The 21,404-nt window shown below is 70.1% G+C and overlaps 4 protein-coding genes and 1 non-coding gene across 8 annotated transcripts; 4 read left to right on the top strand and 1 right to left on the bottom strand.

The window, feature by feature from the left end:
• Positions 1 to 1,233: 1,233 nt before the first annotated feature.
• On the top strand, positions 1,234 to 1,397 carry LOC115485016 (U1 spliceosomal RNA). Its single transcript, XR_003945761.2, has one exon. It is a non-coding gene; the product is annotated as a U1 spliceosomal RNA (small nuclear RNA).
• An 815-nt stretch (positions 1,398 to 2,212) lies between these two features.
• Positions 2,213 to 5,145, bottom strand: ATRAID (all-trans retinoic acid induced differentiation factor). The gene is made up of 7 exons (XM_050978530.1): positions 4,886 to 5,145; positions 4,224 to 4,354; positions 3,849 to 3,920; positions 2,859 to 2,930; positions 2,660 to 2,781; positions 2,475 to 2,575; positions 2,213 to 2,378 (listed from the first exon to the last, which is right to left on the bottom strand). Exons 1-7 carry the CDS (start codon positions 4,958 to 4,960, stop codon positions 2,274 to 2,276), a joined length of 678 nt encoding a protein of 225 aa, XP_050834487.1. The 5' UTR covers positions 4,961 to 5,145; the 3' UTR covers positions 2,213 to 2,273.
• Positions 5,146 to 7,407: 2,262 nt separating this feature from the next.
• On the top strand, positions 7,408 to 13,122 carry SLC5A6 (solute carrier family 5 member 6). Its single transcript, XM_050978529.1, has 15 exons — positions 7,408 to 7,805; positions 8,747 to 8,812; positions 8,897 to 8,948; positions 9,025 to 9,092; positions 9,184 to 9,338; positions 9,785 to 9,925; positions 10,012 to 10,141; positions 10,206 to 10,294; positions 10,376 to 10,488; positions 10,578 to 10,645; positions 10,769 to 10,855; positions 10,968 to 11,155; positions 11,656 to 11,759; positions 11,826 to 11,947; positions 12,671 to 13,122. The coding sequence occupies exons 1-15, from the start codon at positions 7,476 to 7,478 to the stop codon at positions 12,821 to 12,823; spliced, it is 1,866 nt and encodes a 621-aa protein (XP_050834486.1). The 5' UTR covers positions 7,408 to 7,475; the 3' UTR covers positions 12,824 to 13,122.
• A 597-nt stretch (positions 13,123 to 13,719) lies between these two features.
• On the top strand, positions 13,720 to 17,884 carry PREB (prolactin regulatory element binding). 4 transcript variants are annotated; one of them, XM_050978633.1, is made up of 9 exons: positions 13,736 to 13,943; positions 14,262 to 14,454; positions 15,340 to 15,551; positions 15,996 to 16,076; positions 16,151 to 16,275; positions 16,887 to 17,060; positions 17,129 to 17,201; positions 17,273 to 17,432; positions 17,523 to 17,884. In XM_050978633.1, exons 1-9 carry the CDS (start codon positions 13,809 to 13,811, stop codon positions 17,615 to 17,617), a joined length of 1,248 nt encoding a protein of 415 aa, XP_050834590.1. In that variant the 5' UTR covers positions 13,736 to 13,808; the 3' UTR covers positions 17,618 to 17,884. The 4 variants fall into 4 exon arrangements, with proteins under 4 accessions (XP_050834591.1, XP_050834592.1, XP_050834590.1 ...); XM_050978632.1 differs by having other exon boundaries at positions 16,148 to 16,275; XM_050978634.1 differs by lacking the exon at positions 16,887 to 17,060 and having other exon boundaries at positions 13,720 to 13,943; positions 16,148 to 16,275.
• A 1,436-nt stretch (positions 17,885 to 19,320) lies between these two features.
• Positions 19,321 to 21,399, top strand: CGREF1 (cell growth regulator with EF-hand domain 1; the record flags this gene model as incomplete). Its single annotated transcript, XM_050978537.1, has 6 exons — positions 19,321 to 19,405; positions 19,627 to 19,723; positions 20,484 to 20,555; positions 20,699 to 20,769; positions 20,852 to 20,973; positions 21,052 to 21,399. Coding segments are annotated over exons 2-6 (696 nt in total), but the record flags the coding sequence as incomplete, so codon positions are not given.
• Between the last annotated feature and the right edge of the window lie 5 nt (positions 21,400 to 21,404).

Here is a 21,404-nt window from a genome sequence, read left to right as displayed (position 1 = left end):
GACAGACAGCCTTTGGGGCCGGGTGTGACAGACAGACAGCCTCTGGGGCCGGGTGTGACAGACAGACAGCCTTTGGGGCCGGGTGTGACAGACAGACAGCCTTTGGGGCCAGGTGTGACAGACAGACAGCCTTTGGGCCTGGGTGTGACAGACAGACAGCCTTTGGGGCCGGGTGTGACAGACAGACAGCCTTTGGGGCCGGGTGTGACAGACGGACAGCCTTTGGGGCCAGGTGTGACAGACGGACAGCCTTTGGGGCCAGGTGTGACAGACAGACAGCCTCTGGGGCCGGGTGTGACAGACAGACAGCCTTTGGGTCTGGGTGTGACAGACGGACGCCCTTTGGGGCCGGGTGTGACAGACAGACGCCTTTGGGGCTGGGTGTGACAGACGGACACCCTTTGGGGCTGGGTGTGACAGACGGACAGCCTCCGGGGCCGGGTGTGACAGACGGACGGCCTTTGGGGCCGGGTGTGACAGACAGACAGCCTTTGGGGCCAGGTGTGACAGACAGACAGCCTTTGGGTCTGGGTGTGACAGACGGACAGCCTTTGGGGCCGGGTGTGACAGACGGACAGCCTTTGGGGCCGGGTGTGACAGACGCTTCTCTCGCAGCCCTGAGGGTGAACGGAGCCGCCTTTTGTGCCCCGGAGCGGGAAATTCTATCTCAGGTTTGAACGGAGCTCTGCCGGTTTTCACCCGTTCATCGGTACCGGCAGACAGAACAGGTGTCCCACCGATTCTCCCGCCCGGCCGAGCGTGCCCGAGGGAAAAGAGAGACCCGGGAGGAGCGGGCGGTGCGGACCGGAGGCACCGGGAGGGGCAGGGCAGCAGCGAGCAGTGCCCGGGGAAAAGGAAACTGCGGCAGCGGGAGATGGCGGGCACCGAGCCCTCGGGCACCGGCCGGGAACAGAGCCCGGCCCGGGGCAGCGGCCCCGCGGCTCTCGGGGCTCCCGGCGGGGACCGGCCCGGGCGGGGCGGGGCGAGCGGGTGGGAGTGTGGGCGTGTCCATGCAGATGAGACAGCGCCGCGCGGCATGCCGGGTCTCGTCCCGCACCAAACCCGCTCTGCCCTGGCCCGTCCTTGGGCTTGGCTCGGGGCCGGGCCGTGCCGGGCCGTGCGGGCCGGGCCTTGTGGCGGGGCCGGGCGTTGTGGCGGGGCCGGGTCGGGTGTGGGCGTGTGGTGTTTGGGCGTTTGTCGGGCAGGGGAGGCGGGCGGGGGCTGTGTTCAAGCATACTTACCTGGCAGGGGAGACACCATGATCAAGCAGGTGGTTTTCCCAGGGCGAGGCTCATCCCTTGCACTCCGGGTGTGCTGACCCCTGCGATTTCCCCAAATGCGGGAAACTCGACTGCATAATTTGTGGTAGTGGGGGACTGCGTTCGCGCTCTCCCCTGATCTCGGTGGTTAATAACAGGTCTCAGCAGTAATCGCTTACCGTGACGCTGCCGTGATTTTCACGCCCCAGGTCTCGGAGCCCAGCCCGCTCCCGGTCGCTCGCCGTTCCCCACGGCTGCACCGGTAACCGTGGGCGGGCAGGTCCCGGGGCGGGCGCTCCTCTTCCCCCCCAGGCCTTGGCCCGAGCGCAGCCAGAGCGGGGAGGATGCGGTGAAACACAGGTTCACTCTCCTGTGGAAACTTTTAAAGTGCAATAAAGGACAACAGGAGATAGGACCATACAGCAAAGGGCGCATTGTGGCGAGAGCACCCGGTTATCTTCGGGGATACCCCTGAAATACCTTTTAATTACACCAGCCTGTTGCATATTCATAGACCCTCGTGCATATCCATAAACTGGTTTACATTTTCCAGGAACTATTTTACATGGCCCCTCCTTTGATCTGCCTTTTTAGAGCATGTGTGTTTCTTGGCTGTGGTTTTGGCTCCTTTTCTTTATCCATTTTTTTGGCCTCAGACGGTGAGTGCTGACAGTTGGCAGATCTGTACAGGTGTGCTCACCCTGTGTGCACTGGATGTTATCCCATCCCAGCAGGCATTTTAGCACAAGCACTGATATCAGCTATTGCACTGCTATGTCTAAGCTTAATTAACAACAGAAGCAAAAACTATATCTTTATAACAAAGTCACTTTAACACTACCCCTATAAACCCATTTCAATATTTGCAAAAAGGCAATATTATAATACGTTTCTATAGCAGTGGGAATTTGCACCCCCCCTTCCCTCGGGAAGGAAGCAGACGGACACACAGCGAGGAGCTGCAGCTTTATTGAGCCCCAGAGCTCCCAGCCCAGGCACGGCCTCCTGCCCTGCTCAGGGGCTCTTGGCCTTCCTCCGCTGGGTGCCCCACAGCAGCAGGGACAGGGACACGGTGGCGGCGCCCAGGATTCCTCCGAAGAGAAGCATCGGGAACGGGCCCTGCCCAGGACCGGGAGTGAGCATCACGGCTCCCTGCAGCCCCTGCTGCTCCAGCCAGGGCCCAGCCAGAGCCAGGGCCAGTCCCACAGCGCTCACCTCACGCAGGCACTTGTAGCCATGGAAGGGACTGTCACAGAGGCACTGGACGAGGCCGGGGCCGTCGGGGGCACACACGGAGTTTTCAGGACACGGCCAGGCTGGCAGAGCAGAGCAGGGGCTCAGGCGCCAAGGCCAGCCCCCAGTGCCAGCCCCACGCACCCAGTGCCAGTCCCGCACCGTACCGAGCTGCACGGAGCTGTTGCAGGGGTTCCTCTGTCCCTGGCACAGCCGGCTGCTCCTGTCCACTGTCACGTCCTGCCAGGCGTCGCTCCCACCCGGGCACTCCAGCGCCGGCGGCACCGCGCTGCGGGCACAGCTCAGCACGGGCACAGCTCAGCGCGGGCACCGCGGGGACCCCAGCCCGGCCCCCCCAGCACTCACAGGCTCTGCAGCTGGGTGAAGCCCAGGAAGGAAGCACTGGGAACAGCTGTCAGCGGGTTCTCAGTCAGGTCCCTGCAAGCACACGGAACTTCAGTGCCATCCTGCACCCCGGGCCTGGCAGGCACCAGGGGTAGCCCTGGCACCGCACTGAACTCAGGCGGTTCCCATGCCCCCAGCAGAGGGAGGGCCTGGGAGTGCAGCCCTGCAGCCCTACAGGGCTCAAAGGTCTCTGCGAGCTGCTGAGGGAGCGCTTGGTCATTAACAGAAGCACTGATGAGCTGAGGTGTCACGGTGAGGGACAGATTGGTCATTAACAAAAACACTGATGAGCTGAGGGACAGCTTGGTCATTAACAGAAGCACTGATGAGCTGAGGTGTCACGGTGAGGGACAGCTTGGTCATTAACAAAAACAGTGATGAGCTGAGGTGTCAGTGAGGGACAGCTTGGTCATTAACAGAAGCACTGATGAGCTGAGGTGTCACGGTGCCCTCGGGCCAGCACGGCTCACTGGGCTCGTCTGGACACTGAGCCCTGAGCCCTGCCAGTGCCCTGGACGTGGCACCTCCCTGTCTCCTGCCTCTCCAACCCGGGGATGAGGACACTCTGGGAGTGTGGCAAAAGCCAAGATGTGACCATGTGGCTCATCTCAGGTGCCAGCAGAGGCCCCCACTGGCTGTCCTGTGACAATGGGCACCATGACAGCTCCCGAAGGATTTGTCCCTTGCTCCCACTGGGCTCAGGGGTGAGGCTGCCTGGACAGACAGGTTCCAGGGCTCCCTGTTCAAAAACGGGGGCGGTTTCTGTTTGGTCACACCCTGTGGACTGATACTGACAGCCACGAGGGCAGGAAGCGGCCAGTGCCCCTGGGACCAGCAGGGCACGGCTGTGCTGACCTGGGCCCACAGGAATGTCCCACCAAACCTGCCCCAACGCCCTCTGCCAGCCCGGCCCAGCTCCTCACAGGGACCACAGGGGCCCGGGGAACTCACAGGATGACGGCAGCGGTGGCCTCGGCCAGTCCCGGGGGAACGCTCTGCAGGGAGCAGTTGCTCAGGTCCAGCCTGGGAAGGGGCAGTGCTTGGGGACACAGTAGCATGCCTGTCCCCCACACTTTCCCTGAGGCCCTCGTGACCCCCAGCACCCATCTCAGCCCCGGACTGTACCTGGCCCCCCGCACCACCACCCAGGATGCTCCACCCGGGCATTCCCCAGCCCCGCCACTCCCCTGGCACCGCCGTGAACCCAGAACGCCATCCCGGCACCCTCCATCCCCCGAGCTCCCCCTTCACGCAGCCCCCGACCCCCCAGCACCCCAGATTCGCCCCCAGCCTGTGCATGCCCGTCCTCCCCCGGGCCCCCCGTACCCCAGAAGCCGCCCCGGGGACGGGCCCCGCTCCCGGCAGCAGCGCCCATCGCTCTCGGTGTCGTGCCGGGACTCACAGAACCGGGCCACGATGGAGCCGTTCCGCGGCGGCCCCGGGCAGAGCCCGCACACCTGGGGAGGTCGAGGGGGCATGGGCAGCACCCCCCGGGATGGAGGGGCCATGGGCAGCACCCCCCGGGATCGAGGGGGCATGGGCAGCACCCCCCGGGATGGAGGGGCCATGGGCAGCACCCCCCGGGATCGAGGGGGCATGGGCAGCATTCCCAGGATCGAGGGGCCATGGGCAGCACCCCCCGAGGCCGAGGGGGCACGGCACAGGGGCGACCCCCGACTGCCGAGCATCCCGCCCCCCCCGGCCATCCCCGACCCCCGGGCGTGACCCGAAGCCCCGGTACCGGCGCTCCCCGGAGAAGGAGAACCTCCCCGGCCTTAGGGCAACCCACGACTTCCCTGGCACCCGGGCACCCCCGACCCCAGGACACCCCCGATCGGGGACTCACCGACCCTCGGTTCCCCCCGGGACCTCCCGAACCGGCCGCTCCCTGACCTCTCGGCACCCCTGATCCGTGACATCCCGTGCCCACCGGAGCCCCCCGTTTCCGGCCCTCCCCTCGTTTCCGTGGCCCCGTTCCCCGCGCTCACCGCGGCCCCGCGGGCGGCCCGGGGCAGCAGCAGCGGCAGCAGCAGCAGCGCGAACCCGCGCACGGCCCCGCGCATCCCCGCGCCACCGGCGGAGCCCGAGCGGGCGGCGGCAGCTCCGTGCCCGTTCCCCCCCGCCGGTACGGCCCGAGCCGGGCCCTGGAGGGCCTCCCGCAGCGCGGGCACCGGGGCGCGGTGACCGCCCGAAGGCGGGGCAGGGCCGGGATGGGGACCGGGACCGGGAGCGGTGCCCCGCGCGGGGCTCCGGTGATGCCGTCAGAGGCGGGCGGGCGGAAGCGGCGGCGGGGCCGAGGATAGGGATGGGGATGGGGATGGGGATAGGGATGGGGACCGGAACCGGAGCGGAGCCCCACGCGGGCCCGCGGTGATGCCGTCAGCGGCGGGCGGGCGGAAGCGGCCCCGCCTGCCCGCGCCGTCATCCCGGAGCGCCCCGGCTGCGGCGGCACATGGGCAGAGTGCTGCCGCCGCCGGTGAGTGTCGCCGCCGACACAAGGTCACCACCGCCTCCCGCCACCGGGACCGGGCGCTCTGCGGGCAGCGGGCAGCGGGGCTCCCGGGATGGGGGCGCTGGCGACACCGGGGACGGGGAGCAGAGCCCCGGGATGGGAGCACTGGAGGCAAGGAGCAGAGCTCCCGGCTGCGGCCACCGGGGACACCGGGGACGGGGAGCAGAGCCCCGGGGTGGGGACATCGGGGACGGGGAGCGGAGCCCCGGGATGGGGACATCGGGGACGGGGAGCAGAGCCCCGGGGTGGGGGCACCGAGGACAGGGAGCGGAGCCCCGGGATGGGGACATCGGGGACGGGGAGCGGAGCCCCGTGTTAGGGACACCGCGGACCCCGGGGAAGGCGAGTAGAGCCCCTGAGAGCCCCGGGATGAGGGCACCGGGACAGCGCCGGGTCCCCGAGGGCACGGGGTGACAGGAAGACTGTGATGGAGGGTGAGGAGCGGGGCACCGGGGCAGGCAGGCTGGGCACGGCAGGGCCAGGGCAGCGGGTTCGCCCCGCGGGGACACGGGACATCCTGGGGCCGGCAGAGCGGGGCCTGGGGCTGGCACTGCTGCGTTTTGTGGGGCACACTCTGGGACCGTCTGGGTGAGGGGCAGCAGGGTTAGCGGTCACCAGGGGCGGGGGTGTGGGGACACCAGGGCTGGAGGCAGCGGGGGCGCCGAGGGGTCTGTGGGGCACGGGAGCCTTGGGCCAGGGCCGTGCCGGGGGCTGGGGCTGTGCCGCGCCCGCCGGGACGCGCTGTGACCTCCTGTGTTTAGTCTGCACCGGGGAATGCGGGGAGCGACCTTGGACCCTGGCCATGAGCTGCTGCACGTGGGGCCTGTCCTGCTCGGGGACAGGCCAGGGCTGGTGGCGGCACACTCGCTGCCCTCTCACCCCATTCCCCACCCAGGCGCTCAGAACCCCGTGCCAGCTCCGCTGCCCCCCGGCCCTGTGGCGGCGGGCAGGCCCAGGCAGGCTGTGCCAGGGCTGCCAGGAGGGGCTCAGCCTAATCCCACCAAGCATTCCCCAGGCAAGCATTCCTCCAGGGATAACAATGGCACCACGGTGGGCACTGTGCCACTCCCTGGCTGCCGCCCCCGCTCCAGACTTGTTCTCCCGGTGCCCCTAACGCTGCCCTGCTGGGACAGAGGGTCCCCCACAGCCTGCACCCCCTCCCAGGCCAGGACAGGGGGTATCCACAGCCCTGTGGCACCTGCTGCTCCCAGGTGCCCGCAGCCACAGTCCTCTGGATGTGGGGGCAGGCAGGGGCAGCAGTGTGCCCGGCTGTCCCCTCCTGTTCCTCAGGAGCCAGGCTGGGGGCAGAGCCCAGGGGGCTCTGGGGGATCCCTGTCAGCGGGGTCAGGGTGGATGCTCAGGTGTCTGCCTCACCTGACTGCTGCCCTGAGCCCGCCGGCTGCCCGCTGTCCGTCCCTCTGCGCCGGGGCACTTCTGGCAGGGCCCTGGGGTGGCTGGGCTGGGCTGCCTTTGGTGCTGGTGGGACCGGTGCTGCCGGGTTTGGCGGGGCTGTGCAGTGCTGGGGTGGTTGGGCCAGGCTGGTTTGGCTCGGTGGGAGTGGCACTGCAGGCGCCAGGCTGTTCAGCTCCGGGGGTGGTCGTGTTAGCTTTGGCTCGGCTGGCACCGGGGCTGTCCCGCACCGGAGGCAGCTGTGTTGAGCTTGGCCCGTTCCGCCGGGACTGGCGGTGCCGGTGCTGCGGGGGGCCCGGGTGGGACTGTTTTTGCAGCCATTGTCTTGGTGCTCTTTGAAGACTCTCCAGTTTCCTTCGGCGGGGCAGGTGGGGTGGCCCGAGGGGTACAAGCCCGGCCCAGCGGGAGGAGGAGGAGGAGGAGGAGGAGGAGGAGGAGGAGGGCCGGGCCGTTTTTCCCCGCTCTGTCTCCTTGTGGCTAGGCAGAGCGAGCGAAGGTCCCCGCAGCACTGACACGTCCCTCCTGCAGCGGGCAGGGCCGGGCCGGTGCCGGTGCCGGTCGGGACGCTCTGCTGCGCTCAGGTGCGCCCATGAGGCCGGCGGGGCGCGGGCGGCGGGGCAGCGGCGGCGCGGCGGCGGCGCCGGGACACGCTCGGCATGGAGTTCACGGCGATCGACTACAGCATCTTCGCTCTGCTCCTCGTGCTCTCCTCGGCCATCGGGATCTTCTACGCGCTGAGCGGCGACCGGCAGCGCACGGTGCAGGAGTTCCTGCTGGCCAACCGTGACATGGGCTGCCTGCCCGTGGCCCTGTCCCTGCTGGCCTCCTTCCAGTCGGCCGTGGCCATCCTGGGCGTGCCCGCCGAGATCTATCGCTTCGGCACCGAGTACTGGTTCCTGGGCTGCTCCTACCTCCTGGGGCTGCTCATCCCCGCGCACATCTTCATCCCCGTCTTCTACCGGCTGCGCATCACCAGCACCTACGAGGTGAGCGGGGACACGGGAGGGAACGGGGGGGACACGGGGAGGGCAGGGGTGACACGGAGGAAGGCAGAGGGGACATGGGGACAGCAGGGGGACATGGGAGGGCAGAGGGGACATGGGAGGGCAGAGGGGACATGGAGAAGGCAGAGGGGACACGGGGACAGCAGGGGGACATGGGAGGGCAGAGGGGACATGGGATGGCAGGGGGGACACGGGGAGAGCAGGGGGACACAGGAGGGCAGGGGGGACACAAGGAAGGCAGGGGGAACACGGGAGGGCAGAGGGGGGACAGGGGAGGGGGCAGAGGGGACATGGGATGGCAAGGGGGGACACGGGAGAGCAGGGGGACACAGGAGGGTAGGGGAGACACGAGGAAGGCAGGGGGAACATGGGAGGGCAGAGGGGACACAGAGAGGGCAGAAGGTTATGGGAGGGCAGGGGGGACATGGAGAAGGCAGGGGGACACAGGAGGGCAGGGGGGACATGAGAAGGCAGGGGGGACACGGGGAGGGCAGGGGGACACGGGGAGGGCAGGGGGACATGGGAGGGCAGAGGGGACATGGGGAAGGCAGAGGGGGACACAGGGAGGGCAGGGGGACACGGAATGGAAGGGGGGACACAGAAGGACAGGGGGGATACGGGAGGGCAGAGGGGACACGAGAAAGGCAGGGGAACACGGGAGGGCAGAGGGGGGACACGGGAGGGCAGAGGGGACATGGGGGAGGCAGAGGGGGCATGGGAGGGCAACAGGGACACAGGCGGGCAGGGGGGACACAGGTAAGGCAGAGGGGACATGGGGAGGGCAGGGGGACACAGGAGGGCAGAGGGGGGACACGGGAGGACAGTGGGGACACAGGAGAGCAGAGGGGGGACACGGGAGGGCAGGGGGCCTGTGGGGAGCACAGAGCACCTGCAGTCAGGTGCCCTGACCTCTCTCCTGGCAGTACCTGGAGCTGCGCTTCAACAAGACCGTGCGGGTGTTGGGCACCGTCACCTTCATCTTCCAGATGGTGAGTGGGGCTGGGGGCGTGGGGCTGCCGAGCCTGGGGGCCGGGCGTGGCTCAGCGCTGCCCTCCCTCCCTCCCTCCCCGCAGGTCATCTACATGGGGGTGGTGCTGTACGCGCCCGCGCTGGCCCTCAACGCAGGTACGATGGGCACAGGTGGGGGGCCGCGCCGGGGGGCTGTGCCCCTCACCCCAGTAATGTCCTCTGCCCCCTCCAGTGACGGGCTTTGACCTCTGGAGCGCGGTGCTGACCATGGGGCTGGTCTGCACACTCTACACTACCCTGGTGAGTCCCCGCTGCCCTGCGGGTCCCTGTGCCCCCCGTGCCAGGTGAGCGCTGTCACCCCGTGCTGATGGGCCTCGTGTGTCCCCACCAGGGTGGCCTGAAGGCCGTCATCTGGACAGACGTGTTCCAGACGCTGGTGATGCTGGCGGGGCAGGTGGCCGTCATCGTGGTGGGCGCCTGGCGGGTGGGGGGCATGGCCCGTGTGTGGCACGTGGCCGAGCAGGAGGGCAAGATCGCTGGCATCGAGTGAGTCACCTCCTGGGACCCCCTGTCCTGCTGGGGGGACACATGGGACAGCTGGGCAGGGGAAGAGGGACCCTGGCTCCTGGGACCCCCTGTCCTGCTGGGGGGGACATCTGGGGACAGCCTGGGCAGGGGGAGAGAGACCCTGGCTCCTGGGACCCTCTGTCCTGCTGGGGGGACACCTGGGACAGCCTGGGTGGGGGGAGAGGGACCCTGGCTCCTGGGACCCCGTGTCCTGCCTGGGGGGGACACCTGGGACAGCTGGGCAAGGGGAGAGGGACCCTGGCTCCTGGGACCCCCTGTCCTGCTGGGGGGACCCCTGGGGCAGCCTGGGTGGGGGGAGAGGGACCCTGCAGTGGTGGTGTGGCCCACTCCTGTTACCCTCTTTCCCGTGGGGTATGGGGTGCCAGTGAGGACCCTCGGCATGACCCCCCCGGTGCTCCCCACAGCCTGGACCCCAGCCCCCTGGAGCGCCACACCTTCTGGTCGCTGTCTGTGGGCGGGATCTTCATGATGCTGTCGCTGTACGGGGTGAACCAGGCGCAGGTGCAGCGCTACCTGAGCGCCCGCAGCGAGCGCGAGGCCAAGCTGTGAGTGGGGCCGGGCTGGGCTCCCCGCACGCAGCCGGGGCGGACCCCCCCCAGCACCCGTGCCTGACAGCCCCGCGGCCCCGCAGCTCCTGCTACGCCGTGTTCCCCTGCCAGCAGATCGTGCTCTGCCTCAGCTGCCTCACCGGCCTCGTCATGTTTGTCTACGACCGGGAGCACCCGCTGGCGCCCGGCCAGCGCCCTGCCTCCTCTGACCAGGTGGGTTGAGAGCCCCTCCCGCGTCCCCTGCTGCCCCCAGCCCTGCACTGACCTCCTGCCGCAGCTGGTGCTGTTCTTCGTGATGGACGTGCTGCGGGACCTGCCGGGGCTGCCCGGGCTCTTTGTCGCCTGCCTCTTCAGCGGCGCCCTCAGGTGAGTGCCGGCCCTGGCGCGGTGCCTCAGGTGTGCCCAGGTGTCCCGGCCGAGCCCCCTCCTGCTCCCTCTCCTCCCCAGCACCATCTCCTCCGCCTTCAACTCGCTGGCCACGGTGACCATGGAGGACCTGGTGCGGCCGCACCTCCCCGGGCTGTCGGAGTCGCGGGCCACGCTGCTCTCCAAGCTGCTGGGTGAGCCACGGGGGTGGTGGGGGGCAGCCGCGGGGCTGGCGTGCTGGGCGGTCCCCAGCCCTGCCATCTCACCCCCCTCCCCTCCCCAGCTCTCGGTTACGGGCTGCTCTGCCTGGGCATGGCGTACGTGTCCTCCATGCTGGGACCCGTGCTGCAGGTAGGCAGGGGCTGTGGCACCCCAGAGGGGGTGAGGGACCCCGGCCCTGGCACCCCAGAAGGGGCGAGGGACCCCCAGGGGTCCCCGGGGCACGGGGCTGGTGCTGAGGCCGTGTCCCCGCAGGCAGCCATCAGCATCTTCGGCATGGTGGGGGGCCCGCTCCTGGGGCTCTTCTGCCTCGGCATGTTCTTCCCCTGCGCCAACCCCACCGTGAGTGTCCCCACCCGCCAGCGTCCCCCACCCCCGGGGCTGTGTGGGGGCTGTGGGGCACCCCCAGCTGGCACAGGGGTGGGCCAGTGCCCTTCTCTGTCCCCCGTCACAGGGAGCTGTCGTGGGGCTGCTGGCCGGGCTGGCCATGGCCTTCTGGATCGGCATCGGCAGCTTCCTGCAGAGCGCAGCGGGGGCCAGGGGCGGCCCCCCGGCCAACGGCACAGCACTCCCCACCGTGGGCAACCTCAGCACTACCCTGGCCACCACCCTGCTGCCCCCCACGTCAGCACCAACCCCGAGGTGAGAGCTGGGAGGGGAGCTCGGGGCTGGGTGTGCAGGGGGTGGGGTGGGTGTGCAGGGTGTGAGGTGAGTGCGCAAGGTGAGCAGGGTGTGAGGTGGGTGTGCAGTGTGGGTGTGCAGGGTGTGAGGTGAGTGTGCAAGGTGAGCAGGGTGTGCAGGGTGTGCAGGGCGTGCAAGGTGAGCAGGGTGTGTGATTGGGTGTGCATTGTGTGTGCAAGGTGAGCAGGGTGTGCAGGGTGGGTTTGCAGGGTGGGTGTGCAGGGCGTGCAAGGTAAGCAGTGTGGGTGTGCAGGGTGTGTGTGTACGCAGGGTGTGCAGGGTGGGCGTGCAATGTGAGCAGGGTGTGAGGTGGGTGTGCAGGGTGTGCAAGGTGTGCAGGGTGGGTGTGCAAGGTGAGCAGTGTGGGTGTGAAGGGTGTGTGTGCAGGGTGTGCAGGGCGTGCAAGGTGAGCAGGGTGTGGGGTGGCTGCTGTGCCCCTCTGCTGACACCGTGTCCCCCAGCCCCACGGGGCTGCAGCGTTTCTACAGCCTGTCCTACATGTGGTACAGCGCCCACAACTCCACCACCGTCATCCTGGTGGGGGTCCTGGTCAGCCTGCTCACCGGTGAGTGTGGGGGGCTGGGGGGGCTGCCGCCGTGCCCCTGCCCCCCTGACGGCCCTGTCCTCCCAGGCCCCACGCCGGCCGCCGCCCTGGACCCCCGCACCATCTCCCCGGTGCTGCCCTGGCTGCTCTGCTGCCTGCCCCCCAAAATCCGGCACTGGCTCTGCTGCGGGGGGGCCGACCCTGCCCAGGTGAGGGACAGACCCCCAGCACCCCAGGGGACAGGGGGGGACATGGGGGTACCCCCCTGTCCCTGCTGCTTCCCCTGCCCCTGTTTCTCCCATGTGCCCCCTGCCCCTGTGCCCCCCCGCCCCTGTGCCTCCCCTGTGCCCCCCCTACCCCTGTGACTCCCCTGTGCCCCCCCTACCCCCGTGACTCCCCTTTTGCCCCCTGTGCCCCCCCGCCCTGTGCCTCCCCTGTAACCACCCTGTCCCTGTGCCCGCCCTGTGCCTCCCCTGTCCCTGTGCCCCACCTGCCCCTGTGCCTCCCCTGTGTCCCCCCCTCGTCCCTGTTCCTCCCTGTACCTGCCATGCCCTGTGCCCTCCCTGTGCTGCCCCCCTTCCCCTGTGCCTCCCGTTGTTGCCCCCTGTGCCCCCCCTGTGCCTGCCCTGCCCCTGTGCCCCCCCGCCCCTGTGCCCCCCGTCCCTGTGTCCACCCTGGTACCTGCATGCCCTGTGCCCCCTGTACCCCCCCTGCCCCTGTACTGCATGCCCATGTGCCTCCCTTGTGCCCCCTGTTGACCCGCCTGCGCCTTGTGCCCCCGTGCCCCCATGTACCTGCCATGCCCCTGTGGCCTCCCAGTGTGCCCCCCTGTGACCCTTCCGCCCTGTGACCCCCCTGTACCCGCCCCGGCCCGGTGCCCCCATGTCCCTGTGCCTCCCCTGTGCCCCCCCTGCCCCGCTGTGTCCCCACAGGCCCCCGGCCATGGGGACAGCACGCAGAAGAGCCACGCGGTGCCCAACGGGCTGTCCCCGCCCGGCCCCGAGCGGGGACAGGGGGACGAGGGACAGGGCTACGTGCGCAGCGCTGGTGCCCCCCTCTACGCCGTGCAGGAAACCTCCTTCTGACACCCTGGCACGGGGGTCCTGGGCACCCCCTGCCCGGGAACCCTGCTGGGCATCCTCGCACAGCCGGGGTGCCCAGGAGCGGCGGGGGCTGCTGGGCTGCCCCTGCCGGGGCTCTGGGACCAGGCTGGGGGTGTCGGAGCGGTGCCCCCCTCTGCAGGCCGGGACCATGTGCGGTGCCCCCGGCCCAGCCGCGTGCCTTACACACCGCTCCAGGCCCCGCGGGGTGCCCGGTGTCCCTGCAACCCTGTCACCTGTCTTTGTGTTTGGTGTTCCCCAATAAATGGTTCTGGAGCACCGGCGTTGCGGGGTCCCGAGGAACAGCCCGCTCCCTGCTGCTCCCCGGACCCCACGGGACCCCCGCACCCCTGAGGGGGGGTCTCCACTGTCCTCCAGGAGCCCTCAGGGTACCCGAGACTGCCGTGTCCCCAAACACCGGGCTATTCCCACCCTCCCCCACAGGTGCCCCATTTTTCCAGGGCTCCCCATGGAGCCACAGCACCGCTGTCTCCCCAGGTATTGGGGGGCCCACTGCCCCCCCGGAACTGCGGTCCCCCCCAGCACCGGGCTGTCCCCCAGGATCCCCCGGTCCTTGTCCCCACCCCCAGCACCGGGCTGTCCCCGCTGTCCCACGTGGGGCCGTGTCCCCCGGCGGATCCCCGGTCCCTTGTTCACCACCCCCAGCACCGGGCTGTCCCCCAGGATCCCCCGGTCCTTGTCCCCACCCCCAGCACCGGGCTGTCCCCGCTGTCCCACGTGGGGCCGTGTCCCCCGGGATCCCCCGGTCCGGTCCTTGTCCCCACCCCCAGCACCGGGCTGTCCCCCGGGATCCCCCGGTCCTTGTCCCCACCCCCAGCACCGGGCTGTCCCCGCTGTCCCCGCCCCTCGTGACCGTGGCCACGCCCCCAGTTAGCCACACCCCCAGCGGGTGCCGGGGAGTGACGCAACAGCGCGTGATGTCACGGCGCGGTGACGTCACGTCCGTGTCATGGCGCCTCGGCGTCCCGCCGAGCTGTACCGGGCGCCGTTCCCGCTCTACACCGTGCGCCTGCACCCGCGGCGGCCGCTCGCCATCACTGCCGGCGGCGGGGGCGCCGCCAAGACCGGCATCCGCAATGGCGTGGTGCGGGGAGCGGCACGGGGTTTGGGGGAGAGGGGCGCGGGAGGCTGAGGGGTCGGAAGGGCCCGGGTGTGCCCGGGGGTCTGACCCGGCGGGGCCTGAGGGGTGCGGGGTCGGGTGTGCGGTGCGGCGGGGCTCGGGGCCGGTGTGACACGGCGGGGCCTGAGGGGTTTGCGGTGTGCGGTGCGGCGGGGTTCGGGGCCGGTGTGACACGGCGGGGCTCTGAGGGGTGCGGGGTGCGGAGCGGAGGCGCAGGTGCCCCGGGGAGCCCCCGCGGCAGGGCCGTGACCGCGCCTCCCGCCTCCCGCCTCCCGCCCGCAGCACTTCCTGCAGCTGGAGCAGATCGGCGGGCAGCTCAGCGCCTCGCTGCTGCACTGCCACGACACCGAGACCCGCGCCACCATGACCATGGCGCTGGCCGGGGACGTCATTGCCGCCGGGCAGGACAACAGCTGCCACATCCTGCGCTTCAGCCTGCAGGAGCCCGAGGCTCCGGGCACGGCCGGGAAGGACGGTGAGACACTGCCTTGTGTGAGGCACTTGCCCCGGGGCTGTGCTGTGCCTTCGGGCTGGCCCTGAATTCCCCTCCCGCCTGCCCTGGATGCTGTGGGGAGGGATGAAGCGTGTGTGGACATAAGGCGTTCTGTGAACCACCCCGTGCCCACCCTGAATGCCCTCCCCTTGCCTGCTTTGGGTGCCATGGGGCAGGATGTGGGGTCTGTGGGGTGGCTCGGGGATGGGGCATTTCCTTGATCCCCTGCCTGCCTGTCCTGAGCCTTCTCTGTGCCTGCCCTGAGTACCATGGCGAGCTCTGGGGATGGAATGCTGCCCTGGGGCTCCCCTGTGCCCCCCCACCCCCAGATGCTATGGCCAGAGCTTGGGGGGCTGTGGGGTGCTTTGGGGCCGGGGTGCAGCTGTGGACCTCCCATGCCCACCCTGGATCTTCCCTGTGCCTGCCCTGGGTGCTGGAGGGCAGGGAGTGGGGAGGAGCTGGGGGGTCTGTGGGGTGGCTCGGGGGTGGGCATTGCCCTGAACCCCTCCATCCCTGTCATGGACCTGCCCCCTGTGCCTGCCTGGGCTGCCATGAGGAGCTTTGGGCTTTTAATGCTGCCCTGGAACCCCCTGGGCCCCCCCACTGCTTGCCTGGGATGCCGTGGGGCTGTGGGGCAGGGCATGGGGAGCTGTGGGGCAGGGCGTGGGGCTGTGGGGCAGGGCGTGGGGCTGTGGGGCAGGGTGTGGGGAGCTGTGGGGCTGTGGGGCAAGGCACGGGGCTGTGGGACAGGGACGTGGGGAGCCGTGGGGCTGCGGGGCTGTGGGGTGCTCTGGGAAGGGGCAGCCCCTCGGAGCCCCGTGCCAGCCGCGTCCCCTCGGAGCCCCGTGCCAGCTGTGTGCCCCGCAGGCAGCGGGGACAAGGGCGCGCGGCGGCGGCGGGGAGGCAGCGCCGGGGCCCAGGGCGGCACGCAGGGCCGGGCCCGCGAGGTGAGGGTGGAGAGCCTGCAGCGCGTGCGCACCGACTTCAGCCCCGACGCCCTGCAGAAGGCCGTGCGCTTCAGCGCCGACGGAGCCCTGCTCGCCACCGGCGGCGCCGACGGCTTCCTGCGCCTCTGGGAGGTGGGCACGGCCTGCTGGGGGCACGGGCTGGGCAGAGGGCACGGCCTGCTGGGGACATGGGCTGGGCAGCAGGGTGGGCTGGGGGCATGGGAGGACGGAGGGCACGGCCTGCTGGGGACATGGACACGGCTGGGCAACAGGGCTGGGGGCATGGCAGAGCAGAGGGGAGCCTGGTGAGCCAGGGCAGGCATCCAGAGCTGGGGGGATGTGGGGGAATGGATGTGGACACAGAGGATTGAAGGGTAGGCATGGGGAGCCAGGGTGGGTAAGGGGTGCTGGGACAGACCCGGAGGAGCAGTGGCCAGCAGTGGCCGATGGCAGCAGGTGTTGGGCAGGGATGGATTGGCCACACCTGAGGTCACCTAACACTGCTCCCCCACACCTGGCCGGTACCGTGGCAGGGCTTGGCCCTGCCCAGCACCTATGCCAGCTCTGCCCTTGCAGTTCCCCAGCATGAAAAAGATGTTGGAGTTCAGAGCCCACGACGGGGAGATTGAGGACATTGCCCTGGGCCCTGACAACAAGGTGAGTGTCAGGGGCTCCGCGGTTCCCTGACCCTGCAGGAGAGGGGCCTCAGACCCCTGTGCTGTGTGCAGCAGGTGGTGACGGCGGGGAGGGACTTCCAGTGCTGCGTGTGGCAGCAGGACCAGCTGGTGACAGGGCTGCGCTGGCACGAGAACCTGCCTGGCATCCCCGACAAGGCCTATCGCTACCAGGCCTGCCGGTGAGGGCTGGGGCAGGGCTGGGCAGCTGCAGGTAGAGCTGGGGACAGATCAGAGGGCTGGGGTTGGGCACTGGGACTGGGCAGGGGCACAGGGAGGGGCATTGGGGCTGGGGACAGGGCTGGGGACGGGGCTGGGCAGCTGCAGGTAGACTGGGGACCGATCAGAGGGATGGGGTTGGGCACTGGGACTGGGCAGGGGCACAGGGAGGGGCATTGGGGCTGGGGACAGGGCTGGGGACGGGGCTGGGCAGCTGCAGGTAGAGCTGGGGACAGATCAGAGGGGTGGGGTTGGGCACTGGGACTGGGCAGGGGCACAGGGAGGGACGTTGGGGCTGGGCTGTGGGCCTGGGGTTAGGCTATGGGGCTGGGTCCATGGTCATCAGGGCTGGGGCTGGGTCACGGGGCAGGAGGTGGGGAGGGGCCACTGGGGCTGGGACTGGGCCACCCCTGCCTGCTGCCCTGCCCCATCACTGTTCTTACTGGGTCTGGGGGAAGGGGTCTCCTGGGCTCTGCTGGCAGCTGTATGGAGAGGTTTGGACTGGCACAGTGGTGGTGGTGAGGGGCTGCACCCCACGTGCCCCCATCCCCCCTGTGCCCCCTCCCTGTGGCAGGTTTGGGGCCGTGGAGGGCAGTGCCGGGGCTCTGCGGCTCTACACGGTGCAGGTGCCCCACAAGCGGGAGCGCCGCCCCCCGCCCTGCTACCTGACCAAGTGGGATGGGAAGAGCTTCCTGCCGCTGCTGACGCGGCCCTGTGGCTCTGAGGTGGTCTCCTGCCTCTCCATCAGGTAGCCCAGGGCCAGTGGGTATGGGGTGGGGGCCGTGGCAGCCCCCACTCACTACCCTCCCCCCGCAGTGACTCGGGCACCTTCCTGGGGCTGGGCACAGTGACGGGCTCCGTGGCCATCCACATTGCCTTCTCGCTGCAGGTGAGCCGGGGCAGGGCTGGGGGGCGGCCCTGCTGGCCCCTCACAGCCCCTCACCTGCCGTGTCCCCCCAGAGGCTGTACTATGTGAAGGAGGCCCACGGCATCGTGGTGACAGACGTGGCCTTTGTCCCCGAGAGCCGGCCCGGGCGGGAGCTGCTGGGGGGCCACGAGGCCGCCCTGCTCAGCGTGGCCGTGGACAGCCGCTGCAAGCTGCACCTGCTGCCCACCCGCCGTACGTCCGGGGGCTGCCCCGGGACCCCTCTGCTCCTGCTCTGCACGGGGGCTGCACTGCCGCCTCCTCTGACCCCTCCCTGTCCCGCAGGCTCCCTCCCTGTCTGGCTGCTGCTGCTGCTCTGTGCCGGCCTCATCGTGGCCACCATCTTGCTGCTGCAGCTCGCCTTCCCAGGCTTCCTGTAGCCCCCTGGCACCAGGAGCGACCCCCCCAGCCTCCACCCACCGCACACAGACTGTGAAGGACACGAGGGACCAGCCCTGGCACCGCCGTCCCCGCTGGCGCTCGGGGAGCAGACGCGGGCCCAGGGAGGCACGCAGGGCGCTGTCCCTGCAGGACTGTGCTGGCAGCAGAGCAGGGCTGGCCCGGGACAGGGCCGTCTGCTGGCCCAGGACAGGAGGGTCCTGCTGGCCCCTGCCCTGCTGCTGCCATTAAACTGGAGCATGAAGGCAGTGCTGTCCACCTGTGACGGGGGCGCGGGCCTGGGGCTGAGGGCACTGCGCTCCGGGCAGGCTGTGCCCTCGGTGTGGCACAGGGGGATGGCTGCCTGGGCGCTGTGCCCTCGGTGTGCCACGGGGGGATGGCTGCCTGGGCCCTGTGCCCTCGGTGTGGCACAGGGGGATGGCTGCCTGGCACTGTGCCCTCGGTGTGGCACGGGGGGATGGCTGCCTGGGCCCTGTGCCCTCGGTGTGGCACGGGGGATGGCTGCCTGGCACTGTGCCCTCGGTGTGGCAGGGGGGAGGCTGCCTGGCGCCTGTGCCATAGGTGTGGGCAAGGGGATGGCTGCTGGGCCTGTGCATCGGTGTGGCACGGGGGATGCTGCCTGGGCCCTGTGCCCTCGGTGTGGCACGGGGGATGGCTGCTGGGCCTGTGCCCTCGGTGTGGCAACGGGGGATGGCTGACCTGGCACTGTGCCTCGGTGTGGCACGGGGCTGCTGCCTGGGCCCTGTGCCTCGGTGTGGCAGGGGTGGCGCATGGCATGGCCTCGGTGTGGCACGGGGGAATGGCTGCCTGGCACTGTGCCCTCGGTGTGGCACGGGGGATGGCTGCCTGGCCCTGTGCCCTCGGTGTGGCACAGGGGGATGGCTGCCTGGCACTGTGCCCTCGGTGTGGCACGGGGGATGGCTGCCTGGCGCTGTGCCCTCGGTGTGGCACGGGGGATGGCTGCCTGGGCCATGTGCCCTCGTGTGGGAACGGGGGGCTGCCTGGCCTGTGCCCTCGGTGTGGCACGGGGGATGGCTGCCTGGCCCTGTGCCCTCGGTGTGGCACGGGGGAGGGCTGCCTGGCACTGTGCCCTCGGTGTGGCACGGCGGGCTGCTGCCTGGGCACTGTGCCCTCGGTGTGGCACGGGGGAATGGCTGCCTGGCACTGTGCCCTCGGTGTGGCACGGGGGATGGCTGCCTGGGCCCTGTGCCCTCGGTGTGGCACGGGGGAATGGCTGCCTGGGCCCTGTGCCCTCGGTGTGGCACGGGGGATGGCTGCCTGGGCCCTGTGCCCTCGGTGTGGCACGGGGGATGGCTGCCTGGGCCCTGTGCCCTCGGTGTGGCACGGGGGCTGCTGCCCAGGGCCGTGTGTACCGGCACGGCCCGACCCAGCCCCCGGCCGTGCTGCTGCGGTGACGCTGGGCTGGTCCGGCTCTGCCCGGGACTGTGGGGGTCTTTGGAGGGTCTGGCCCACCGGCGTGGCCCCGTCCGTGCTGTGACCGCCTGTCCCGGGCCCCCGTTTGGAGGGGCCGGGTCCCGCTTACCCCGGCGCTGCCCGGGGCACCTGTGTGTGGCTGAATCCCGGCTGCCCGCGGGCCGGGCCGGGCCGGGCCGGGCCGGGCCGGGCGGGGCCGCTCCCGGCCGCGGTGGCAGGGCCGGGACGTGTCGGCTACGTGGCCCCGGGGCGGGGCGCGCGGCACGGACACGCGACCGGGGCTGGGCGAGTGGGTACCGGGGGGCACCGGCGGTGCCGGGTTGGCCGTGTGCGGGGTGAGTGCGTACCGGGGGCTGCGCTGGGTGGGCAGCGCCAGCCGGTCCCCAGCGCTCTCCGTGCCCCGCGCACCCTCCCGCCCGTGCGAGCGAGTCCCCGCTGCCGTGCGGGAACCGGGGCAGCTCCGGGAGCCCCCCGCCCCTCTCCCGGGTTCCCACGGGCCCTCCCACCGACCCCCGGCAGGGCCAGCCCCGAGCCCGGTGTTCTCGTCCCGCCGCAGCCCGAGGTCGCGGGATGAGGAACCCGCCGGTGATGCTGCTCCTGCTGCTGCTGCTGGGGCCAGCGGCCTGGGCCGCCCCCAGGGTGGGCACCAACAGGTACGGGACACAGCCAAGGGAAGGCAGAGCTGTGGGGACACAGCCAAGGGAAGGCAGAGCTGGGGGGACACAGCCAAGGGAAGGCAGAGCTGTGGGGACACAGCCAAGGGAAGGCAGAGCTGTGGGGGGACACAGCCAAGGGAAGGCAGAGCTGTGGGGCACAAGGACGCACGAGCTGTGGGGACACACGGGAAGGCAGAGCCGTGGGGACACAAGGAAGGCAGAGCTGTGGGGACACAAGGGAAGGCAGAGCCGTGGGGACACAAGGGAAGGCAGAACTGTGGGGACACAAAGGAAGGCAGAGCTGTGGGGACACAGCCAAGGGAAGGCAGAGCCGTGGGGGGACACAGCTAAGGGAAGGCAGAGCTGTGGGGGGACACAAAGGAAGGCAGAGCTGTGGGGACACAAAGGAAGGCAGAGCTGTGGGGACACAGCCAAGGGAAGGCAGAGCTGTGGGGACACAAGGGAAGGCAGAGCTGTGTCCCCCATAGCTAAGGAAGGCAGAGCTGTGGGGACACAAAGGAAGGCAGACCTGTGTCCCCCATAGCTAAGAGAAGGCAGAGCTGTGGTGTTTTCAGGGCTGCAGGAGCACAGGTGTGGGGGGAGTTCAAGGTGGCCAGGGGAGGGGCAAGCACGGGGCTCTGAGCTGCACAGCGAGGGCTGGGACCCCTGGATCTGCAGGGGCTGTGGGTGGGGGGCGTCAGGCCGGGGTGGGCAGCCCCTCGGGGCACAGGTAACCAAGCCCCTGTCTCTCTGCCAGGCCTGAGCCCCCCGTGGCCACAGCCGTGGATCCCTATCCCGACCCGCTGAGCCTGGAGCCGCCTGCACTGCTGTGAGTCCCTGCCCTGGGCACCCCCACCCCGGCCCGGGGCTGAGCGTGGGGCTGGGGGGCACAGTGCTGGGTGGGGGCACGGACAGTGCCCAGCCTGCCGTGGGGCAGTGCAGTGCTTCCCACCCCAGCCCTGCTCCCCCCAGGCTGCTGTGGAGCGCCGTGCGGAGCCTGGGGCCCCCGGAGCAGGACGTGCAGGCCATGACACGGGAGCGGGGTAAGGCCACCGGGGCGTGGTGGGGGGCTGAGGGGCTGGTGGGGCTAGGGACCCCGGCCCCACAGCCCCCCATGCCCCACAGCCCTGCTCTACCTCTTTGTGCTCCATGACCACGACCAGAGCAGGCACCTGGATGGGCTGGAGCTGCTGCAGTTACTTGGCACGGTGCTGGCACAGGCTGGGGGGCAGCCAGACCCTGACATGGTGGGTCCCACTGGCATGGCTCCTCACGCCCCCCTGAGCCCCTGGGCTGAGCCCCCATCCTGATCCCCATCCCTGCAGGTGGCTGCACTGGTGGACCGAGCCCTGGCAAGGCAGGACCTAAATGGGGATGGGCTGCTGAACCCCTCCGAGCTGCTGGACCCCCCTGAGGTGCTCTTGCCTGGTCAGGACAAGGGTCCCCCAGGACAGCCCCCACTAGGGCAGCAAGCAGGGATTGGGGCTGTGCCTGCTGGGGGCACGGAGATGCCAAGGCAGGACCTGGGGTTGAAAAGCCCAGGGCAGGCAACCACTGAGGCTGGGGAGCCCCAGACTGGAGCCCCTGAGCCTGGAGACCCCCAGACTGGAGCCCCTGAGGATGGAGACCCCCAGACTGGAGCCCCTGAGGATGGAGACCCTCAGACTGGAGCCCCTGA

Source organism: Serinus canaria, chromosome 10 (genome assembly GCF_022539315.1).
Source record: "Serinus canaria isolate serCan28SL12 chromosome 10, serCan2020, whole genome shotgun sequence".
Lineage (NCBI taxonomy): Eukaryota > Metazoa > Chordata > Aves > Passeriformes > Fringillidae > Serinus > Serinus canaria.
The sequence above is the reverse complement of the archived record's forward strand: the minus strand, read 5'-3'. Positions and strand labels throughout refer to the sequence as shown.